The sequence below is a fragment of the Mus pahari genome, chromosome 13, assembly GCF_900095145.1.
Source record: "Mus pahari chromosome 13, PAHARI_EIJ_v1.1, whole genome shotgun sequence".
NCBI classification, from domain to species: Eukaryota; Metazoa; Chordata; class Mammalia; order Rodentia; family Muridae; genus Mus; species Mus pahari.
This window is the reverse complement of record NC_034602.1, coordinates 20,123,392-20,149,031: the sequence shown is the minus strand read 5'-3', so window position 1 is coordinate 20,149,031 and position 25,640 is coordinate 20,123,392. Positions and strand designations below refer to the sequence as shown.

The following is a 25,640-nucleotide window of genomic DNA, read 5'->3' as shown; positions in this document are numbered from 1 at the left end:
TCTCTCTCTCTCTCTCTCTCTCTCTCTCTTGCTCACTCTTTCAACAGCTGGGTGATAGTCTCTGTGTAAATGTTTTGTGTCTTCTTTATCCATTCCTCTATTGAGAGACCACAAGGTGGTTTCCAGTTTCCTCCAGCAATGAGCATGGTTGAGCACGGTAGGATGAAATACCCTTTGGGGTATACCTCAGAGCTGTATAGCTGTATCTTGAGGTAGATTGATTCGATTCCCATCTTCCTGAGGAACCACCACACTGATTTCCATATTGACTGTATAAGCTTTCAGTCCCACAAGCAACTGACGAATGTTTCCCTTGCTCCACAGCCTCACCTGCTTGAACCATCATTTGTGTTATTAGTCTTAGCCATTCTGACTGTTTTAAGATGAAATCTTAAAATTGTTTTGATTTGCATTTCCTTGATAGCTAAGGATGTTGAACATTTCTTTAAGTGTTTCTCAGCCATTTGAGTTTGCTCTTTTGAAAATTCTCTGTTTTAGATATGTATCCATTTTAAATTTGATTATGTGAGTTTTCTCTATATCCAGTTTTTAAAAAAAATTCTTTATAAGCCTTGGATATCAACTGTCTATCAAATATATAGTTGGTAAATATCTTCCCATTTTTATTTTTTATTGCGTATTTTCTTTATTTACATTTCAAATGTTATCCCCTTTCCCGGTTTCCCACCCAGAAGCCCCCTATTTCAATCCCCCTCACACTGCTTCTATGAGAGTGTGCCCCCACCCACCCACCCACTTCTGCTTCCCTGCCCTGGCATTCCCCTACACTGGGGCATTGAGCCTACACTGGACCAAGGGCCTCTAATCTTTTCCCATTTTATAGGCATCATTTGTCCAAATGATGGTGTCCTTTGCCATGCAAAAGTTTTTAGTTTTATGCAGTCTCATTTATTAGTTGTTATTAGTTAGTACCTGTGATAATGGTATGCTAAAAGTCTTTTCTGTATAATAGATTCTAGGTTCCCACTTTCTCTTCAATCAGGTTTAGTGTATCTGATTTTATATTGAAGATCTTTGATCCATTTGGAGTTAAGTTTTCTGCAGGGTAATAAGTATGGATCTATTTGGATTCTTTAACGTGCAGCCTTCCAATTTGACCAGCACTATGTGTTGAAGATACTGTCTTTTTTACCCCCAGTATATATTTCTGGCTTCTTTATAAAAAAAAAAATCAGGTGTTTGTACATGGGTGGATTTATGTCTAGGTCTTCAATTCAATCCCATTGAATAACATGTCTGTTTTTATGCAAGCATTTTGCGGTTTTATTACCATACCTCTGTAGTACAACTTGAGATCGGGGATACGGGTACTTTTAGCATGTCTCTTATCAGTAGTATTGTTTTAGCTATTATGGGTTTCTCTGTGTTTTCATACGTGCTGGATAGTTTTGTATCAATTTGACACAGGCTAGAGTTATCTGAAAGAAGGGAAGTTCAATTGAGAAAATACCTTGATAAAATCTAGCTGTAGGGCATTTTTTAAATTAATGATCAATTCAGAAGGGCCCAGCCCATTGTGGGTGGTGTCATCCCTGTGCTGGTGGTCCTTGGTTCTATAAGAAAGAAGGCTGAGCCAGCCATAAGAAGCAAGACAGTAAGCAGTACCCCTCTATGGCATCAGTTTCTGACTCCAGGTTTCTGCCATGTTTGAGTACCTATCCTGCCTTCTGATGATAGCTTACAATGTGTAAGTGTAAGCCAAATAAACTCTTTCTCCCCCAACTTGCTTTTAGTCATGGTGTTTCATCATAGCAATAGAAACTATATGAAGCCGAAAATGATCACTTCACAATCTATAAAGGATTGTGTTGACATTTTGATTGGGGATAGCATTGAATCAATAGTCTGATTGCTTTGGTAAGATTGCCGTTTTTACTATATTTATCCTACTAACGTATGATCATGGGAGAGCTTTCCATCTTTGGGTATCTTATTCAGTGCCTTAAAGTTTTTATCATACAAATCTTTTGCTTGCTTGGTTAGAGTTGCCCCAAGATACTTTATAGTGTTTGAGGCTATTGTCTTTCTCAGTCTGCCGTTTGGATATAGGAGGGCTACTGATTTTTTTTTTTTTTTTGATTAATGGGGGGGGGTCTCTTAAGTATACTGCCATAGCATCTGCAAATAAATTTACTTTGATAAGTATTTTTTTTTCCTTTCTAATTTGTATCCCTTGATCTCCTTGAGTTGTCTTATTGCTCTAGCTAAGACTTCGGGTACTATACTGAGTAGGTATGGAAGGAGTAGAAAAAACTAGTCTTTTTATTGATTTTAATGGAATTGCTTTATGTTTCCCATCATTTAAGGTGAAGTTGGCTATGGGTTTGTTATAAACTACCTTTACTATGTTTAGGTGTGTCCATTGTATCCTGAATCTCTCTAGAACTTTTATAATGAAGGGGGTGCTAAATTTTGTCAAAGCTTCTTTTAGAATCTAATGAGATGCCCATGTGGTTTTATCTTTTAGCTTGTTTATATGGTGAGTTACATTTATCAGTTTATGTAACCTGAAATATCTCTACATCTCTGGGATGAAGCCTACTTCATCATATGGGTGATGGTTTTATAGTGCTTTTTAATGCACTTTGCAAGTGTTTTATTGAGAATTTTTCATCAATGTTCGTAAGGGAAATTGCTCCGCAATTCTTTTACTTTATTGGGTCTTTATGTAGTTTGAGTATCATGGTAACTAGAATCTTGTAAAGTGAATTGGGCAGTGTTCCTTCTGTTTCTATTTTGTGAAATAATTTGAGAAGTATTGGCATTAACTCTTTGAAGGTCTTGTAGAATTCTGTGCTAAACACATCTAGCTCTCAGATTTTTCTTTTTGTCTTTGTAGGGTTGGGTTCTTTGGTTGCGGCTGCTACCTTTAAATTATTGGCAAGTGTGGTTTCTGGGAGGTCCCTGGCAGGGAGTGCCTCTCTAGGTCTATAGGTGACATAAAGGGATGGAGATAGGTTAGGAGGAAAGGCTGGGTGGGGCCACAGCAAAGTGTTTGGGGACTGGGGTCCACACCAAGATATAGAGTCTGCAGGAAATAGTTTTAGGTAAAAAGAGGGACTCCTGCAGTCCTTCTTGTAACAAGTCCTGTGGGCTATTACAGGAATAAAGGATAAGTTTGGAGATGTCTAAAGGTCTAGAGAGACAGGCAGGGCAGTTTAGTATGGTCAATGGGAGGTTATCATGGGAAGTGTTTATGTGAGTTAGTGGCTGACACAAAGGAATTGAGATGGGTTAAAAGGAAAGCGTTAGAGGGTCAGTGGGAAAGAGCTAAACTGAGCTTATACCAACATGCTGAAGTTCCATGGAATGCCCTCTTCTTTTCAAATGTTACATTAGGTTTGACACTGTAGTGTGACTTATAAAATTGTTTTAATATCCTAAATATCTCTATTTGTACTTAGTATTAACTTTTATTTTCTCCAATATTTGTGTTTGTGATTTACATTTATGTGCTTCTGTGTTTCTGGAAATCTCTTAATTCTCTCTCCCTTTGACCTCTTTTCTTAAATATGTCTTCTGTTTTATTAATTTGCACATGTTAAAATCTAAGCTGTCAATTTATTGACTACATAGAGCATTGGATCCACTACCTTCAAAATACAAGGCTCTTTCATTCTAATTATGTTCTTAAAGGAACAGTGAACTTGTCTGACTCATATCTGCACATGACTTTGTCTTTGTTCAGATGCATCTCCCTCCTTTACCCATCTTAACAATAGCTACAAGAAGTAATAGAGCAATTGCTCAGTTGCTTTGAGGATGTAACATGAATCTCTTCAACTGCTTGCAGTGATTTTTCTCTTTCTCATTTTGTACATGCTGTGCTGTTCACATAATAGGTCCTAAATAAATATTGATTTATTGAATCTAAAGTATTTTTTCTTGACTCTCTCATACAGACACGTGTGTTTTTAAAAGTATTTCTTTTCTTAGGGGAAAACACAAACAAGAGTTAAAATACCTAAAATACTCATGAGACTTAATGAAACACAATATAGTGTTATCTTTGGGTTGGTTTGAGAAAGCTATCTTAAATTGCAAAAAGATTAAGTGTCCTTGAAGAATTTTCTTTTGTTTGGTGTAGTCTGTCAATGTCTCTTTACAGGAGCATTGACTACCTTCTACTGTGGCTATCGACCCCCAATTAAGTGGCTCCTCTGCGTGCTTTCTCTTTGTTTATCTGCATTTTGCTTGATAACTTTCTTGGAGTTGAGAAAACCTGCTAAATAGAGTTTCTGACTCCATGTAACTAGAAAGCAAATTTTGCTTAAAGAATAAAATAAATTTTTAAAAATAAATTATGGTTTCTATATCCCTAAGTTGATATTTGAAATTGGATTGTATCTGAGCTTCATGAATAAACAGTTGACTCAGTAGATGAAGACATTTCATTTCAAGTCTGAGATCCTGAGTCTGTCTGGCAAGAGGAGCTGCCTCAATCATATTATGGTGGCTCAGTACGGCTAATTTTCCAAAAAGTCCTGGTTGGTCCAGCTATCGATAGAGAGGTAGTTGGTGGCCTTAGGTTCCGTCTTGAACAAAGCACAACATTTTATTTTATTTTCGTTCTGCCTAAATATTGAAATCAAAGAGCTCAATTCTACTTAATGATAACCATTTATTCATATTTCCTCTGTTATTGTTTCTGTCTTGTCTGATTAATAGTGAGTAACCTGATTCTTTTTTTTCCATGTTACAATTCTTTTATTTTTTTCACCTTTTTTTACTAGATATTCTCTTTATTTACATTTCAAATGCTATCCCGAAAGTTCCCTATACCCTCACCCCGCCCTGCTCCCCTACCCACCCACTCCCTCTTCTTGGCCATGGCATTCCCCTGCACTGGGGCATATAAAGTTTGCAAGACCAAGGGGCCGCTCTTCCCAGTGATGGCCGAATAGGCCATCTTCTGCTACATATGCAGCTAGAGACACGAGCTCTGGAGGTACTGGTTAGTTCATATTGTTGTTGCACCTATAGGGTTGCCGACCCCTTCAGCACCTTGGGTACTTTCTCTAGCTCCTCCATTGGGGGCCCTGTGTTCCATCCAATTGCTGACTGTAAGCATCCACTTCTGTGTTTGCCAGGCACTGGCATAGCCTCACAAGAGGCTGCTATATCAGGGTCCCATCAGCAAAATCTTGCTGGCCTGTGCATTAGTATCTGGGTTTGGTGGCTGATGATGGGATGGATCCCCGGGTTGGGTAGTCTCTGGATAGTCCATCCTTTCATCTTAGCTCTAAATTTTGTCTCTGTAGCTCCTTTCATAGGTATTTTGTTCCCTATTCTAAGGAAGAATGAAGTATCTACACGTTGGTCTTCCTTCGTCTTGGTTTTCTTTTGTTTTGCAAATTGTATCTTGGGTATTCTAAGTTTCTGGGCTAATATCCACTCATCAGTGAGTGCATATCTAGTGACTTCTTTTATGATTAGGTTACCTCACTAAGGATGATATCCTCCAGATACATCCATTTGCCCATGAATTTCATAAATTCCTTGTTTTTAATAGCTGAGTAGTATTCCATTGTATAAATGTACCACATTTTCTGTATCTATTCCTCTATTGAGGGACATCTGGGTTCTGAGAAACCTGATTCTTATCTTTGATGTTTTCCAATTTCCTCTGACCTCCAGGTCACCTGCACAGTTGCTTCTTTGAAGGTCATGCCTGGCTCCAACTCCAGTATATTCTATCTATCTATCTATCTATCTATCTATCTATCTATCTATCTATCTATCTATCTATCTATCAATATCCAACAGAATATATAAAGGAAATTACATATTATGTGCCCCACCCCCAATCAGCAGAAGAAAGAGAGGAAGGCAGAGAAGGTTTAGATTTCTTGGGAATGTGTTCTCTTTTTCTATCTCCCTCCCTGTTGCTTCACTCATCTTTTCATCTTTCCCTCTTTTCTTCTGTCTCCTTCCTTCCATTCCCTTGTTTGTTGGTTTGTTTGTTTTTTTCATCAAAATACAACCTAGTTACTATTTCGAGGTGGCTTCAGTTTTGTACTTAAGTCTTCTTAATTTAAAACTCTCAAGGTCAAGCACTTCTGGTTGCTGCCTGTGATTTAAACATTGTGGTTTCAGTCTATCAGGTTGGAGCCCATACTTGAAACTTTCACTTTATAAAGAGCCATTTTGGAGTGCTGGAGACCGCGAGTCTGACTTATAGTTAATTTTTTATACCTCATCTAACTTATCACACCCACCCTGCCCTGTAGAGATGATCCAGGGAAGGCATCACATTTTCCACCACCAGGAATCAGAGCTTCAGTGTGCTGCATGATGCTGTCTACTACCCTGTCGGTTGTCTTTCACTGCTTTCAGGGTATTGAAGCAGATAGCCAGTCAACAGTCTTGGTATAAACATGTTCTGATGGAGTGATAAGACGAATAATGAGTCCTCTCAAGTGGTTATGCCTAATTTCTGGAACTTGTAAATGCCACTTCGTGGAACTTAGGATGAGGAGAAACACCTCTATTTTCTGGGTAAAACCAATGTAAGAAGACAGGTCTGTATTGCGTGGTTACAACATGCTCAGATGGAAAACACTGATGTCATAATACAGCAGAAGCAGAAAATGGAGGCTAGAGCTTCAGTCCAAGACATGGAGGGAAGAGAGAATGTTCTTCATGGATCGGGGTTCAGGAATCTCATTTTATACTACGACCTACAAAATGATAAGGTAACAGATGTGCAGTCATAGGCTTCCAAGCCTGCTGTTGATATGACAGTGCAGCTATCCCAGAGCAGTGGCTCTTCTGTATGACGATAGGGTGCTGTTGGGTGCAACTCACTGTGGTACAATAGAGGTGCTTTGGCCAGAGCCCTTCATTTGGGAGAAATTCCAACTAACTCCTGTGTCTTATTTATCTGAGATCGTTACACAGTGCCATCTTTTCCTTCTAAAAAGCAAACAGAGAAGCAAAATTCTATCATTTAGGAGAAACTGAAACAAAACACAGTCCATGCTGTATTTTAGTTAAAGCTTGGCAATTCCATCTTTGCCACTGTCATCAGTCAGCCCAACTCTGTTGTCATTAGAAGGCAGGTCAGTCTCATCAGTTTCTCTACCACCTGCCAAAGGCAGGGTGTACTGACCATATCTGAGTATAGTCCATCACACTGACACTTTGAGAGTGGATTGCGCCTGGGGTCAGACACTATTTGCCAGTACTCTTTAAACAGAGAGTGCAGCCAATGAACCACTGCCCTCCAGCCCAAGGGATTGATAGCACTATCAGTGCACAGATGACACGAGGCTATGGTAGCAGGCTTACACCCTGAAGCTTCTCTTAATTAAGGAGACATAAGTTTCCAAATGAAGAATCTCCCAACTGTTGAATTTATTTTTCACACACACAAAAAAGAAAAAAGGACAGAAAATCCCTAGCCATTGCATTTAAAGCCATGTTGTTTTCTGCTCATTTTTTCCTTGCTAGTTAGTGTCTATTGGATTTAACCTCAACATGGCATATTTCATATCCATTCATTTTGTTTGAATAAAAACAGGAGCAGCGTGAGCAGTTGTGAAGATTTGTTTACTTGAGATGCCTGATGTAATAATCTTTGTGATATGAAAAATATTAGAAGAGATTAGAGATGATTATCCAACTCTTTTATATAAAGACAGAGAGGTCTGGGAAATATTTGTCCCATTTGAACTGTCCTCTGGTCATGTTTCATCTACAAGTGATAGAAAAACATTCAAAGAACAGGATGAGGTATACAGATATGATCCTCTTCTAGGCATAGTGTGCAAATACAAGATGCTTCATAGACTAGAAAATGTGTCTGGGATATTAGATGGTCAGATCTATCAGATGATGTCCTATGCATGTGTTCATACCTCCTTTATATCCATTTTGTAGGAGTATTTATAGCAGAAGGTCTTTCACAATTATACCTATAATGAGAATTTTTACAGTAGTTTTCACCTGTCCATAAGTGAAGAGATGAAACAAAATTGATTATCTTTTATAGAAGATCTGTGTCAAATGATAAGGAACACTTTGAAATGAAAATGGGAACTTATAGTTCCAGAACCTAGTGGAATGTTGGATTCCGTCCTGTTCTTGATGTTTGAGTTCCATGAGACTGTTCCAAAGGGGAGGCTTGCAACAGGAGAATGACTACTTCTATTTAGCACATTATTTACAGATCCAAACTTCAAAAGCACATGCACACAGGAGCTCAGACATTTGCCTACCGGATTCAGTTTCAAGTTAATTTTGAGAAATATGACCCTTCTCTCTGTCCCTTGGGCTCCTTTGACATTTTTAGTCCATGAAACCCCTGGTCAGTGTGCCTGCAGCTGAGGAGAGTCAGCACCAGATGGCACTCCTCTCTACCTTATGATCTTGGATTTGCTGTTTGCCTTGCACACTGGATGTTCCAACTGGTAATAAGGACACATGCTCCACTATGTTCAGGAGCTGGAAAAACACGGGGCACACAGCACCCAGATACTGCTGGCTGTGAACTTGTTCTGATCAAATCCCACCTGCCCTTTGAGATTGATTCGAGAAAACCCATGTTTTATTCTGCTTCTTTCTCCAATATGTTAGAACATACAAACAACAGATGTGTATACATTCACAGTCTTAGACATGCATAGCCATCTGCATAGGTGTGTGTGTGTGTGTGTGTGTGTGTGTGTATGTGTGTTTAAGAGATAGGATTTTAAAAAGAAGGCATGAAGACTGTTGTAAAATGCACCTATTGAAATAAAAATATGCTTCATGATATAGTTACATGTGGCCAGCCATCAAATCAATTTTTCTTTTAAAATAAAACTCATACACAAGTTCTCATTCAGTGACTAATACTCAGCTCACAGTCTTGTTTCTAATTTCATTCTGTGTGAATGTGCTGAGTGAATGATTATCATGCTGATCCCCCAAACCTTCATCTACAGTGGGGCTAGCAGTACTTATCTTATTAGATTGATTTGAGAATTACATAATGAAGCCTATCATGTGCAGGTGTCCCCTGGCAAGTCAGGATGAGACAGCATGAGCATGTTGCATGCCAGGCATGGTTCCCATCTGTCTCTCTTAAAAATGCATTTATTGCTTTCAGTGGTTCTATAACATGTGTCTTATTATTACCATTTAGTTCACCAAGAAACCAAGTCACACAGTGATGAACTAATGTATTCAGGGATGTATGGCTGGCATATATGTACTATGCTCTTCTAAGTTATTGTCCACACTGTTTTTATTTGTAGTGGGATGAGTGTTGTGGCTTTTCTTAGAGATCTTGCAGAAAATCGGTAGTATTCGTTATCTTTCAAAGGAGAGAACTACCAAATATCTAACAAAAGCTCCTGACCTTGACCAGTGTTGAAGATACAGCTTTTACTCAGTAGGATTCTGTTCGAACTAATTAACCACATGAAGAGAGAGTATAAACCTTTCCCTCTGGGCTCACTTGCTTTTTGCTTTAGTCTCTGGGGCTCTCCCCATGTGTCTTCCCCAGTGGAAAGGGTCAGACCAGAAACTTGTTGACAAGTTCAAGACTCATTGCTTTTTTAAATGACTCATGATGTTGTTTATAATTCAGAAGTTCATGAAGAGAGTGGACATACAAAGTGTGAGCTAGTTGTTGGACTAAGATCCTAGAAGTGTAGCCAGGGCACGAGGGACCTGGATCTCTGCGGATGTTTTTGTGGTAGATATGTGCAGAGATGGGAGGGATGAAAGCATGTGTATACAATGGCTACAGATACGGTGTACTGGGCTTCTCTTAGCTGTGAATTTTTGGTACAGACAGGATGATAGAACAGATAATACATGCATTCAAGGGTTGCTCAAAGCCTCTTCAGCCAGAATCTACCACTCATAGATAGATATGCTCATCACTGGCTTTACAGATGCAATATTCTCATAGCCTGGTGGTGAGCCCTGTGCCCGTGGTAACAATTTGCCCCAGCACTGTCAACGAGGGAGCCTGTGCCTTCTTCATAGAGGGGCATTGCCACATGGCTGAGTATCTTTGACTTCTGGAATAGGGCTAAAGCACCCTTCTTAGATGAATGCTCCTTGATGTACATTGGAGGTATGTAGTTCAGCCCTTCCTGTGTCCCCCAGGTCTTCAAATGCAGCTAAAACTTCATTGCTCTTAGCACACCACAGGTCCTGCTGCCTTGGGTCACACTCTTTTTCCCTTTGTCATATTTTTGTTGATTTGAGACTCATCTCAGGGTTTAAACACGTCAAACTTGGTCTTCTTCAAGCTCTAACTAAATAGTGACATCAAAAAGTAACAATTTAATTGGTTTAGTGACATGGTATATCAGAACCCCCGAGAGACATACATTTGTAGAGTTACACTAATTAAACGAATGACCAATGGAACACAGGATGTATTTTATGTGTGTTGTTATTACCTAATGGGTGATTGAGCCCAAAGTGCAAATAAGTGTAATTTGTGAAGAAATGTAAAAATATGTATTTTGTTTTAATTCCCAAAAGGTGTTTTTGATGCTTCTGCAAGATACCAACAAAAAGTCTTATATCACCCCAGACAACAAAGTAGAGCCTAAGAATGAGAGACCTGTAGGACACCCTCCTCGCCACAGTAAGTAGTGTAGCCTTTTGCATTTCTCTTTAAGGCAAAAGGTTACTAACCTCATTTATCATCGGTTTTTTAAAATGAAGAATAACATATGCCTCATGATGGGTCTGATAACACTGAGAAAATTTATGTCAGTTGGTTTATATCCTGGCTTATAAAGAGCCAAGATTATCTTTTCTGAAAAACATGGCTTACTTCTCAGAAATCTCCCAGTATATACAATTAGTATACTGAGCCTTGCTTTTCTGGGTTTACCATAGCCAGTCAGTCCAAAGCTACTTACTCCACAGTGTACTTATGAGGGGTAGCTGTATGCTACTAATAATGGGTTTGTGTGGTTTGTGGAGTGCCAAAGATGACACTTGTGTTCATAAGCCTGTGTCCCAGAATTTGCACGCAGCTTTGTTATATCCAGTATGATTAAATTCTTTATATAAACATTTCAGTAGAATGCTCCTTCTCTTTCTCTCTCTCTCTCTCTCTCTCTCTCTCTCTCTCTCTCTCTCTCTCTCTCTCCTCTCTCCTCTCCTCTCCTCTCCTCTCCTCTCTCTCTTTTAAAAATTATTTATTCATTTATATCTGAAATGTTGCCCCCTCTCCTGGTTCCCCTTCACAAAATCCCTCTCCCCATACCCCTTCCCCTCACCTCTGAGAGAACAGAGCCCTCCTAGGTATCCCTTTACCATGGTGCTTCAAGTCTCTACAGGGTTAGGCATGCCGTCCTCTCCTACTCAGGCCAGACAAGGCTATCCTCTGCTACATATATGCCAGCTGCCTTAGTCCAGTCCATGTATGCTCTTTGGTTGATGGTTCAGTCTCTGAGAGCTCCCATAGGTCTAGTTGACACTATTGACCTTCCTTTAGGTTTCCTCTCCCCTTCAGGGCCTTCAATCCTTCCTGCAACTCTTCCATAAGAGCCCCTGACCTCCATCCAATGTTTACCTGTGGGTCTGTGGATCTGTTTCAGTCAGCTTCTGGTTAGAGCCTCTCAGAGGACAGTTATGCTAGGTTCCTGTCTATAAGCATAACAAAGTATCATTAATAGTGTCAGAGATTAGTGCTTTGCTCATGGGATGGGTCTCAAGTTAGGTCAGTTATTAGCTGACCATTCCTTCAGTCTCTGCTCCATCTTTGTCCCTGAATATTTTTAGATAGGACAAATTTTGGGTTGAACCTTTTGTAGGTGTCCTTATCCTTACACTGGGGGTCCTGCATGGCTACAGGAGGTGGCCTCTTCAGTTTCATGTCCCCACTATTAAGCATCTCAGCTAAGATCACCCACATTGACTCCTGGGAGCCTCCCCCATCCTAGGTCTTTGGGACTTCCTCCTACCCCCTCACTCCTAGCAGCTGCATACTTCCACTCACTTTCCTGGCCCTTTGGATCTCTCCTCTGTTTCTCTCCATACCTGATCCTGCCTCTTCCCCTCCCTTCCCCCACCCATCTCTCTCTCTCTCTCCCTCTGCCTACCATGACTATTTTGTTCCTACTTCTAAGTGAAACTCAAGCGTCTTCACTCGGGTCTTTCTTCTTCTTTAACTTCTTTTGGTCTATGGGATATATCCCGGGTATTCTGTACTTTATGGCTAATACCCACTTATCAGTGAGTGCATACCATGCATGTCTTTTTGTTTCTGGGTTACCACACTCAGGATGATATTTTCTAGTTCCATCCATAAGTCTGCAAGGGTTATTTCAATCTTCTTATAGCTGTGGAGGCTTGCTTTGTGCCCAATTATACGATTATATATGGTCAATTTAGAGAAGGTTCTGTGAGGTGCTGAGAAGGCGTATTGTTTTTTTGTTTGTTTGTTTGTTTGTTTTGGTGCTTTAGATACCTGTTAAATATATTTGGTTCATTACATCTATTAGTTTCATTTTTTTTTCTCTGTTTAGTTTCTGTTTCAATGACCTGTCCATTGGTGAAAGTGGGGTGTTGAAGTCTCCCACTATTATTCTGTAGGGTTTATTGTGTGATTTGAACCTTAGTAAAGTTTCTCTTGTGAAAGTGGGTGCTGTTGCATTTAGGGCATAGATGTTCAGAATTAAGTTGTCATCTTGGTAAATTTTTCCCTCAATGAGTATGAAGTGTCCTTCCCTGTCTTTTTTGATGACTTTTGTTTGAAAGTCTATTTTATTTGATTTTAGAATGCCTACTAGAGACTGTTTCTTGGGTCCATTTGCTTGGAAAATCTTTTTCCAGCCCTTTATGCTGAAGAAAGTGTCTATCTTTGTTGCTGAAGTGTGTTTCTTGTATGCAACAGAATGATGGATCCTGTTTATGTCTAGTTGTTAGCTTGTGTATTTTTATTGGTCAGTTGAATCCATTGATATTGAGAGATATTAATGACCAATAATTGTTAGTTCCTGTTATTTTAATGTTGGAGATGGTAATGTATTTGTGTGTGTTTGTGTGTGTGCGTGTGCACACACGTGCACACATTTCTCTTCCTTTAGTTTTGTTGTGAGACGATTAATGTCTTGTATTTTCTTGGGTGTAGTTATCCTCTTTGTGTCAGAGTTTTCCTTCTCACATCCTTGGCAGGGATGAATCAGTAGAAAGATATTGTTTAAATTTGTTTTTTCATGGAATATCTTGGCTTCTCCATCTATTGTAATTGAAAGTTTTGTTGGGTACAGTTCTCTGGACTGGTATCTTGGTCTCTTAGAGTCTACAAGACATCTGCCCAGTATCTTCTGGCTTTTAGAGTCTCTGTTGAGAAATCAGGTTTCATTGTGTTTTGATTATTTTGTGGCAGGAGGATTTTCTTTTCTGCTCCAATATATTTGGTGTGGTGTAAGCTTCTTGTATGTTTATAGCCATCTCTGTCTTTAGGGAATTTTTTTCTATGATTTTGTAGAACATATTTTCTGGTCCTTTGAACTGGGAATATTTACCCTCCTCTATTTCTATTATTCTTAAGTTTTGTCTTTTCATAGTGTCCCAAACTTCCTGGATGTTTTGAGTTAGGAACTTTTTACATTTGGCATTCTCTTTGACTGATGTGTCAATTTCTTCTATGGTATCTTCTTTCTCTAAGATTCTCTTCCATCTCTAGTATTCTGTTGGTGGTGCTTGCATTTGTAGTTCCTGTTCTCTTTCTTAGGTTTTCCATTTCCAGGGTTGCCTCCCTTAGTATTTCATTTATTGCTTCTATTTCCATTTTTAGATATTGGACCGATTTATTCATTTCCTTCACCTGCTTTTTTATGTTTTCCTGTATCTCTTTAAGTGATTTGTTTGTTTTCTCTTTAAGTACATCTACCTGTTTGATTGTGTTTTCCTGTATTTCTTTAAAGGAATTATTTATATCCTCTTTAAAGGCCTCTATCATCTTCATGTGATGGGATTTAAGGTCACAGTCTTGCCTTTGAGGTATTAAGATATCCAGGGCCTGCTATAGTAGGAGAGCTAGGTTTGGATGGCATATTGCACTGGCGTTTGTTGATTATGTTCTTGCACTTGCCTTTTACCATTTGGTTGTCACTGGTATCGACTGGCTTGGGTGTCATGGGTTGGAGCAGACATCCCAGGAGGGAGGAAGGTGATGTTGTATGTCAAGGGTTAGAGCAGGCCTCCTGGGAGGCAGGTGGAGCTGTGGGTTGGGGGAAGCACACCAATATGTGATTTGTCCCTTTTCTTTTGTAGCTGTTTTCTCTTCATTCTTTTTATTAAGATATTAATGTAGCTATCCCTATTTTCTTTTGGTTACTCTAGGTACTACACATATTTTTCCATTCTTTTGTTGTTTTCTTATATGTCTCATAAGCCTAAAATTTATCTAGATAGAATATAGCTGAAGTCTACCTTTTAATCAGGGTATTTACTCTGTGTCTTTTGGTATAAATGTTAATTCATTCATATTTAAGATAATTTCAGTATAGTTGTAGTTATTTAGTATTTTGGTTCTTATTTTAGGTATCTTAGGACTTTCTACCCCTCTGCCCCCTTTGTTCATTACTGACTGGTCTATATTTATTTTTCTGTAGTGACATTATTTTTCTGTTTTAAATCTTCATTTATATGTATTTTTTTCATTTAAGCTGTTTGCCAATGGGATTGAGTATATCATAGAATTATAATCTGTTTTAAATGAATTCTAAGCTGACTTCAATCACAAAGAAAATATTTGTAAGCCAACCTTATCTACTTTATGATACTGTTGTAAAAATGGCATTCTTATATATTAATTGTGTACTTATTTACACAAATTTATAGCTGATTATGATTTTGTCATTTAAGCTCTATAGAAAATGAAAAGTATATAAGGCAAATTGCAAATAACTGGTTTTTTAATCCATGTATTTTTGGGATTACATTTTGGGTTGCTTGTGTATTATTACCCAGTCATTGTTTCACTTCAGTTTCAATTCAAGGTACCCTAAGATATTTCTTGGATGGTACCCATTTAGTAATGCATGTGTTTAGATTTTGTTTGTTTATTTATAAACATCTAATTTACCTTCATTTTTAAAGGGAGTTTTTGCCAGGTATAAAAATCAATTGACAGAAATACTTCTCCTATTTTGAGTGGTTTCTTATTGCCTCTCACTTTCCTCTGAGAGACCTTTGGTTCCCTGTACTGATAGGTCCCTTCCCTTGCAACTTTCAGAGTTCTCTGAGGTGCTCAGCAGCTTGTTTGTAATGTATCTTAGTAGATGTTCATTTTTCTGCTCCATGGAACTCATTTGAGCTCCTTTTGTACGTTGCTGTTCTCTTATATTTTGAGAAATTTCTGCTTTATAGTTTTCCTTCTGTAAATCTAAACATACACACACACACACACACACACACACACACATACACGTTCCTTTGAATCTCTGGACTCTGAATTCTTTTTTTCCATCTTTATTTTTTTGTCTCTCAGATCCAGAGACTTTCATGACTGCCCTAAAGTTCATTGATGATTTCCTGTGCTATTTATGTACACTGAGATTTTTTTCCCCCTCCCAATTCATTTATTGTATTTTCTGGCTCTAGAAAATTTCTTCCTTCCCTTCTTCCTTCCTTCCTCCTTCCCTTGTCCCTTCCTCTCTCCTTCCTTCCTTCCCTCCCTCCCTCCCTCCCTCTCTCCCTCTCTTCCTTTTACCTCATCCCCTCTTTCCTTCTGAAACAGAGTAATCAAGGTTTTCTTGTCTGATATAGATCTTAATTTTCTGGAGTTGCTATAAAATTATTTAAACCTCCAGGTCTTAATTTCAGCCACCAGAAGTGGCTTTTTCTTCTGCAAAGTGAGCAGAAAAACCTGCTTTAAACATTGATTGAGGAGTTCCATCATTCCTGCATATTGAATCTCAGGAACAACAACTATGTTATACAATGTCTCAGTCATGGTTAGGAGGAGGGAGTGGTGGACAGGGTCTGAGAATCTGTAAATCATTTCAGCTGTTGTTCATTACAACATGCTGAACTGACTTTTGTCACTTGCGCCCTTTATATTTAACAACCAAGTGGATTTCCTGTATAATAACACTGTTCCTTTAGCTTTTCTTATGAATATATATATATATATATATATATATATATATATATATATATGGGAACTGCTTTAAGTTTAGTTTTACTGATACAACAGTACACATTTTGTAGTAAATTGTCAAGTTTTGCCATATTATCGAAGACACAGACCTGTGTATTACCCAGGTGAGGCTGAACAGTGATGGGCACTCTACAGGCTCCTCAGGGTCCCCTCAAGTCAGATGGCTTGCCTGAGGATGTTTTCATTACTTTAGGAGAAATGCATTTAAAACACAAACAAACAAACAAACAAACAAATATCCTCAAAATTTTTCATATAAGCAGTAGTCAGATTTTCCAACCTTTTTTTTCCCTGAGATTCATATTATTACATATGCAATTTAACATAATTATAATATATCATAGTTTGTCTCTGTCTTATTGTTTCTATAATTTTTTCATAAAATGTGCATACCCGTGGGGCAGTGAGCTGTGCACAGACAGCCTGGTCTCCAGTTGAGCATAGGCCTGAAATCCTGGTGACCCTAAGAGACAGAAGGTGTTCAGCCACCGCTCCTGGGCCCCTGGCTCCTGTGACAGCTACAGCCTCCCACAGTTCCCCTCCCCCCCCCTACCTCCACTGAGAGGTGTTTGGCTCTCAGTCACATGCCCCAAGCTCCTGGTATTCTGTCTAGAGTCCTCCCCACAGTTACCTGGCAACAGCCAGGATGGCCCAGCCCACTATAAAAGGAGCTGTTTGCCCCCTCCTCACTCTCTTACCTCTTATTCTCTTGCTCTCTTACTTTCTTGCTTCTCTCTTGCCCTCTTGCTCCCCCTTTCCCCATTCCTTTCTTCTTTCTCTCCACATGGCCAAGGCCTGCCTCTACTTTCCTACTCTCTCCTTCTAGCTGCCTTTCTACAATAAATGCCTTACAACCATGGACTGCCTCTTCTCATCAGAACCCTCTGTGCTGGAACAAGGGAACAGGTTTCTGTCTCAAGAGCTGCATCTAACCTCTTGACAGGAGGCCTCCCTGTGCTCCAGTCACAGCTACCTCCAATCCAAGCTGCCTGCTGAGAAAGCCAGCCTCCTGAGCTAGTCATACTTTCTCCTCCCCACAGGAACCTGTCTGAGCTCTCTTCTCCCTGCCCCTTTCCCTCTGACTCGAGGGCCAGAGTCTGCCTGAAGGTCCTCACTCTGTTCTCAGTTCTTCCCCCGACATACAGTGGCGTCTGGGATGTCCAAGAGTGAGAACCTGTTGTCCCTGGCCTCCATGTGGCCCAGGGACCCCAGAACCTGCTCTTCTGCAGTACCCAGCAGCATCTGTAGTGCCCAAGAGTCGAAGCCTGTCTCTGGCAGGTCAACAGGGACCCCAGACTACACCTTCCTTATCCCCAGAGTGGGATCCTGCATCTTCTCACAGTCCAATGCCTGCCCAGCAGTGGCCTGGAGTTCATGCAGTCAAACTCCCTGTGTCTGCCTTGCCTAGTGGCCCCAGCGCCAAGCAGATGTGGGACCCCATTTTTGTCCCACACATACCTGTTAAATGCTTTCAGTTTTTGCTGTTTTTATCTAAAGGTTTAAAATTTGAGGATTAATTTCTCTTAGGATATATTAATTACTTTTGTATGTAACAGTTATTTAAAGAAATATGACAGGAGTGTAAACACTGTTATTAGAATAACACACAATACAAATGCATTCCCCCTATAAACGTTTCACTGTGATAACACATCTATTTACAAATGATAATTACACATTCCTAACCTGGGGAATATTAGGCAAAATCTGTATAAATATATTAGAAATGAAATGTGTGCTAAAAACTAATGTCACATCAAGTGTGAAAATAGGGTGCCTGAATTTAAAGGTACAGTGTTCAGGAAACATAACCATTTCCATTTTTAGTATTAATATCTTATAAAAAACACAATTTCATTATTTAAATTACAAAGTTTTGGCCTAGAACATATTTTAAAACTCCATTTAGGTATTTCATTGCTAATTAAGAAATTAGTCCAAGACATGGTAAATCAAATTTGGTTTGAGATCATCTACGTTTGCCAGCTTTTACTGCAATCAATAAAATCCTCACATAAAACTCAGTATGAGTCAAATTTATGTTCCTCAGTAGGTATGCCTTTAGAAGAATGTTAAGTCGGGATGCTAGAGAGACTGTTATTACAATCCCCTAAATATGCTGATTTAGTAAGCTTCATCCCCTTTTGTAAGATATAGACTAGATGAACTCAATTCTTAGAATAACTAGGGAAGGCTCTCTATTCGATAGGCACGGTGATGGATGACTCCTGTTGATAACTGCTTCAGGCTACACCTGTTTGTGGGAGTTCCTTCCTTCTGCACAAGCTGTATATCTTCCAAGGGTCAGGTCTCAAATAACTCACTGTTCAAAAAGATTGATGAAGGCAAAATAAAATATAAAATATATACTTCTAAATCATAGGGACCCAGCAGCTCAATGGAAATGGTTTTTGAAGACTGATGCCTTGGTGTCTAGAACAACACAGTGATACTGGGTCTACACAGTGGGGTAGAAGTCACTTTCTAATGACAAAGGAATTTATCTTTTTTTTTTTCTTCTTCACCTGAGTGTATCAGACTTGATTCTGGGGTCCTTCCATGTATTCACTCTTTCTTACTTGATCCTTACTGCTAATTTGTAAGTTGAGAATGGTTATCTGACTTGCACAAAACCTTAGTGTTTCTAACACAAAACTGTCTTTCCAGTCACAACACTTGTCATGAAGTTTCTCTGGATTATGTTACTTTCTTTGAAATAGCTCTCCCTAGGCCTAGTAAACTAAGGTTTATTATGAGGTTATAATCTATCTATCTATCTATCTATCTCCAAATCAATATGTAATACATATGTTAATAAAATGTAATACATATGGAAATATATGTATGTATATATCAGCTTGTAGGAAAAACAAGTGACCTCATTTCAAAAATGATGACTTGCCATTTGTTAAGCTCAGGTGACTAAGCTGAATCATACATTATTGAGTCAGTAGGCCTGGGAGGGGCCTACATTATGTCCTTCTAACAAGTTCCCAGAAGGTGCTGTTTATCCACACACACCTCCAGGGCTCATCCTGCTCTTCCTAAAATAACCAATTCTTGTTCTAGTTGCTCCCTGATACTTTCCAGCAGTGCATTGCTAAGGTGAATTCAACTACATTCCACCCCAATTTGTATATGCCACTGCCTCAGTCCTAGTCCTGAATGCAAAATTCTTAAAACAATTGGTTGTAGTTGCAGTTAAATGAAGTCACCTGGGTAGATGCTCATCCAATATAACTGGTGCTCTAGCAGGAGGTGATCGAGCCATGACATGCACAAGAATGCAAGTAGAGTTTAATAAAAGCAGAGGTCTAAGATACAAGGGCAAAATACCATCTATAAGACAAGGAGAGAAATCTCATAGAATAACATCCCTGTAGGCATGACCATGTACTTCCTGCCTCTAAAACAGGCAGTGAATGTCTGTTCTTTAGGCTGCTTGCTTTGCTGTCATAGCCTGAGCTGCATAATGGACTGAGCAAGCTCCTGTCCTGCTTGTGTCTACTCAGGTCTCTGTTATCACCCACGATCACGCTGGGAGGGCTCTGCTCTGGTTTCACTGGTGACCAACTTGTCACCAGCTTCATAGGGCAGCAGCTGTCCTTTTATGGCAACAATGACCTCTCTCTTTTAGAGGAAGGTTGTCTTTGAACTCTAAGAGCTCACATTTAAAATTTCCTCTGAATATTATTCCTCCTCAGTTTTCTCTCTTCATTACAGTCTTCCCATCCAGCTCAACACCTCAGCCATTCCTAGATGTTCACTTTTTCCTTTCCAGCTTTCCTAGAGGCCCCTGGTTCAGCTTTGGCCATGTTGCTCCTGTGCCACAGTTGGACACAAGTGTAACATAAGCTCTCCATATCCAGTTTTCCCTGGGTCACCATTGGAACATTCTCTCCACTCCTTCCAGTCTTCCTTTAAATTATTTGATCTCGTGATTCTCTCTTAAAGAAGTTTGATAACTTCTGTTCTCTTGGTTCCAACTTCTGCCCATAGACTACTAAGAAGATACAAAGCAGACCCTGTACCTCCTCCTTCCATATATGGCTTTCCATTTCTTCAGCAGGACAAGCTGCCCCTGGCACTCACCACCCTCAGAACTGCACATCTCCCTGCCTGCAGGCTCTGTCCTCTGCCTGCTCTGAGATGATCTTTGTGTTTGTTGATCGTCCATTCTGTAAAGTGGCTCCTACTCACCAGACCAGACAGAAACCTGTTAATAAGATCTTGTGGTCCTCTCTTACTCTCACAGCACAGAGCAAGCTAAATTTAAGTCACTGTGCTTGCTTAATACCAATGTCATGGAAAAGCTGTAACTGGGAGCCAGAAAAGCTGGGAACTTCTCATTTGCTGCTCTTTTCACAGGTACTTTTTGATAACTGGCCAGGTGAATTAGTAGGCAGGGAAGAAGAGAGAGAAGGAGAAAGAGAGAGAGAGAGAGAGAGAGAGAGAGAGAGAGAGAGAGANGAGAGAGAGAGAGAGAGAGAGAGAGAGAGAGAGAGAGAGAGAGAGAGATTAAAATAAGACTAGGTAGCAGTGATCACATGGCCTCTCCTTGCTCATGTTAGGGTTTTGGGATGAATGTCTTGTATGATGTCAGAGGCCCAATCACTATGGCTACAGTCTTTCAAAAATGCAGTTTTAAATGAAGATTAAAGTCACCTGAGTATATTCTTACATCCAGTTTTCGCAGACTTTCATTTTGGGTACTTGCCTTCCCTCCACATCTCCTTCATTTTTTCTCTACCCCCTCTAACCCCACTCTTGTCCTCTCACCCCCACCTCTCTTTCTCTAAAACATGATTCACTGTAAAGGTTGGGTTGGCCTTCAACTCCAGATCCTCCTGACTCAGTTTCTTGAGTGCTCAGGTTAGAGCAGTGGGTACCACCACACCCTGTGGCATTTATAGTTTTGATTGCCACCCCAGTTCCCTCGGATTTAAATGGTCTGTGGTCAGTATTATAAATAGCTCTCTGGTACTGTTTTTTTAACCCTAAAGTTTGTGTGAAAGACCACAAAGCTATTGCTGAGTAAAGCTGGGGTGAATGGCTATCTTTTCTATTCAAGCAACTGCCATGGCTTTTCCCTTCTTCTTCTTCTTCTTTTTTTCTTCTTTTTGTCATTTCTATGAAGCCTTATCCCTTCATTGAGACCTGAGATCACATTTAAATTTTTAGCTCAATGGCTTGTCAGGAGCGTTTTACATAAAATCCCTCTCCTTTTTTTTCTCCTGCAATGTAATCCTCTGTATTTCCTTCCTAATTGCTACCACTTCTACAGATGGAAAGCAATTTTGGCAGTGATTAATTTGAAGGGTCTGCAACCTCTCCTTTGCTTTTTAAGACAATCCTGTTTGCACAGTCTGTCCCAGGAAGGTCTGCTGTAATCTACTGCCTCTTCAAAGAGCTGCTCCAAATTCTTTGTGTGTCTCTCAGGCTTCACCATGGTGTTAAATCCACAGGACTGCCTTTTCCTCTTTGTCCACGGTTCCTTGAACTTCAAAACTCTCTATCCCTGCAAGCAAGGTGGGGAGGGAACATGGATGCTGCCAATTATACATGCCAAAGAAGGTTTGTTTTCCAAGTTAGTTAAAACCAGCAGAGAGCTAGCAGCAGGGTGCTCTGCAGTAAAGAGGCTGCCAAAATAAAATGGAATTGAAATAGACTTGGGCAGGATAATCGCTGGTGGCAGGTGCCAGGAAGCAGGGACTTCTATCAGGGGCAGTGGGAAGTAGAAAGGAGTGTGAAGCTGTAATTCTTGTCACCATGCAGATCAGAGCTGCCACAAAAAGCTCCCGGGGGCTGGTGATGAATAGTTCCAACCCTCATTTTCCGAGTTGGAATATCATCTTTGTGTGAAATATTTGACAAGGGTGTGCTTCACTCATCGTTAAGTGTAGCCATTGCCTCAAAGTAATGGTTGGGCATCTTGGATAATTCAGGATGTGACTAGCTTGAGGCAACCTTTCCTGACATCTCTCTCTACAGGATGCTGTGATGAACAAGTCCACAAGGGTTTCATCAATTTCTTCTGTAACTTTAACATCGTTGCTGGAGCCACAATGAACAGACTACCCAACCCGGCTTCCAGTGCAGTATTTGTGAATAGAAATACTTTAGATTTTAGAGTTTTTAAATATACATAAAGGGAAGTCATGGGGATGAGATCCCAAGTCTAAACACAAAATTCATCGATGTTTCAGCAATATGTATGTAGCCTAGGAGTAATTTTATGTAGTATCTGAATATATTTGTTCATGAATTAAAATTTCATACTGTATAATTCCCACATGTAGTTGGGGCACACCAGTTCTCCGTGTGAAAGCAGCGTAGAGTTCGGAGATTTGCAGCTTATTCCATCTTCTTTACAGCTCTCTACATCTCATCTTCGCCCTAGTAAACAGAAGTGCCCAGGGATGTTGTAAGCAGCCGAATTTATCTCTTTAGACCATAGTGGAAAAACATGACTTTGCTTTGTCAAATATTTAGCCTTTTTATTTCCTCGTACTCTAAAAAATTTACTTTTTGAAATGGAACCTCTGTTTCTGACTTGAAGGTATCTTTTCTTGATTGTGTTCTTGAAATGAAGCCCCTATTACTTGAAGGCATCGTCTCTTGTGTTCTTGAAATGGAGGTCCTATTACTGACTTGATGACATCTTGTAGTGTGGTTTTGAGATGGAGCCCCCATTACTGACATGAAGGCATCTTCTGTTGTGATCTTGAGGTGGAGCCCCTGTTACTGACTTGAAGATTGTGTGCTTCATCCTTGCTCAAGTCCTGCCTGGCTCAGCATTTCCAACTCTCTGTTCTCACCCAAATGCAAAATGCCAATCCATAACACTTGCAAAGTGAAATTTGTGGAGGCCAACCTTAAAAGCTCTTGACACATGGCCCTTGAATAAAGTACCTTGCTACTTATAGTACATTGCTCACATAAAAGGTTCAAACAGTCATAGTATGATACACTATGCATAAATCCTGTAAGCAAAATTGACAGTTCACAGAATGGATAGTCAAAGGGACCAGGAGAGGTGGTGATGTATTATCTATGTAGCTAGGAATGAGCTTAGGAGAAAGGGGAACTCTGTCTCAGGAAGGTGACAGATAAGAATGCTAAATCCTTCTTTGATGAATGTCTATTCATTCTTCAGACTTCAGACTATATCAGTGTGGTGGAGAGTGTGCTGAAAAGTGAGGATAAGATGAACTCAGTCATCTCTTTTAAGGATCTCAGTGCCCATCAAGACAAAGACATATGGTCATGGTGGGAAAAGCAAGGGGTTGAACTGAGTGCAGACTAAAGAGAGGACTTAAAAGCAGAGAGAGTTTTATTTTCTTCTTGGTTATGTTTATTGACTATCATGTGTCTCAGATGCTTCCTCAAGGGGTCCTGTTTGAATTAGCAGAAAAAAATTATTTTAAATTTTATTTAAATAATTATTTATTTAAATAAATAATTAGAATTTATTCAAAAATTTATTTAGCTACTTTCAGAAATCCAGAGGATATACAGTGGGATACATGTATTCATCTACAGTACACACTGCCTCCTACATGCGATTAGAATTGGGGCTTGCAACAAAGACATGTGGAAATCATGACTGGGCTACTGCAAAGGTACCCAGTACCATTACCCTAACAATTAGGTCAAATCACACAGGAAGCACAGGTTCGAAATCCTAAAGTGGCAGCATGTATCTTTCTGTGTATGTGGCAGTATATGGTATATATCTTTGGTCTCATGAAGGTTGAGCTGTTGTCTGTTCAAAGCGAGTTAAATCAGAAGGATTTTAGAATAAGTTTTTAAATTAATTATAATAAAAAAGGGTGGTTTGGGTAAGTGATAACTTTTGTCCATGGTGAAATCCTAATCCAGTGCTTTTCACATTTTGGCTTCAAAGAATGAAATCAGTGACACAGCAGCTGCTGGGGGGTGCTGGAGATGACAGTGGCAGGACACAGAGAAGACTGCTCCGTGAAAACATAGTGATTTTAATTTTAAAATTCTAACAAAAATGGCATTATAAAAGCAATATGGTCATTGAGAAGATGAGCAAAGTTTTATTAAAGTTTGCTAAGACAATATTTTAAAATCACCCATGAAGTTATTTAGATTAAATGCAGCCTCCTCATAGACTCTGCTTCAAAGAAGTAAACATCACTAACTCATTTTGAAAAATGTAATTAACCAAAGTTACCGATCAAATTTATATATCTATATCACAATATTTATAAAATAACTATATTTTGAGATTTATTTAGTAGCTAAATAAGGACCACAAAAAATATTGTCCTGGTTTTTGGCTTTTCTTTCGATTCTGGTTTCGGATTTTTATTTTCCATCTTCTCCTCTATTCTTTCCTAAGAAGACACTTGATTTTGTTGTTTTAGTTAAAAGGAAAATAGAAGTTGTAAGTATAAGACAATTTAACCATGATTTGGGCAACTGTCACATGCTTAAAAGTATTTTTTTATTTTTATTTTTTTAACTTATTTTATTAGATATTTTCTTCATTTACATTTCAAATGCTATCCCGAATGTCCCTTATACCCTCCCTCCACCCTGCTCCCCTGCCCACCCATTCCCACTTCTTGGCCCTGGTATTCCCCTGTATGGGGCATATAAAGTTTGCAAGACCAAGGGGCATCTCTTCCCAACAATGGCTGACTAGGCCATCTTCTGCTATATATGCAGCTAGAGACACGAGCTCTGGGGGTACTGATTAGTTCATATTGTTGTTCTACCTATAGGGTTGCAGACTTCTTCATTTCCTTGAGTAATTTCTCTAGCTCCTCCATTGGGGTCTCTGTGTTCTATCCTATAGATGACTGTGGGCATCCACTTCTATATTTGCCAGGCATTGGCATAGCCTCTCATAGATAGCTATATCACTGTCCTTTCAGCAAGATCTTGCTGGCATGTGCAATAGTGTCTGCGTTTGGTGGCTGATTATGGGATGGACCCCCGGGTGAGGCAGTCTCTGGATGGTCCATCCGATTAAAAGTATGTTTAAAGCAGAACAAAGACTGAAGACTAACCCATCTGTAGCTGTCCAGCAGCCATGGAATGAACTGTGTTACCTGAAAGTGGGGCTGGAAATGAAAAGGACAGGGTGCAAGAGAAGGATGAAATCAAGACAAAATTTTCTGATCAAGGTTCAAGTTTAATAGCCAACACTGTGTTTCTATAGGGAGAGCCCACAGACCTACCCTTTGTTTCAGCTGGATTGAGTTGCAAAGCAAGCTCATGGGGCAGTCTACTCCTTTAAGAAATTGACTCCAGCTGGGTCTTTCTAGTCCAACTGTGGCAAACACTTAAGGTCAATTTAGCCTGCTCAAGGCTGGGGGAAGGGCATAGCCATCTAAGCGTTTGTTTTATAAATTAAAGAACTGAGGGACTGTTACTTGCCACCAGTGAGAAGAGTTCAGATGAGCCACACTGGAATTCAGGCAAGTTGACATGCCTTAGGTCATGTCTGCATGAG

General features: G+C 39.6%; 1 protein-coding gene across 2 annotated transcripts in view; it reads left to right on the top strand.

Moving 5' to 3' along the window:
• Positions 1–25,640, top strand: part of Abca13 (ATP binding cassette subfamily A member 13) — a 433,105-nt gene that overhangs the window by 238,674 nt on the left and 168,791 nt on the right. For both annotated transcript variants that reach the window (XM_021210848.2, XM_029545204.1), the window contains one exon: positions 10,507–10,612. In XM_021210848.2, coding sequence (XP_021066507.1) covers positions 10,507–10,612 — 106 coding nt within the window. The remainder of the gene's footprint in view (positions 1–10,506; positions 10,613–25,640) is intronic.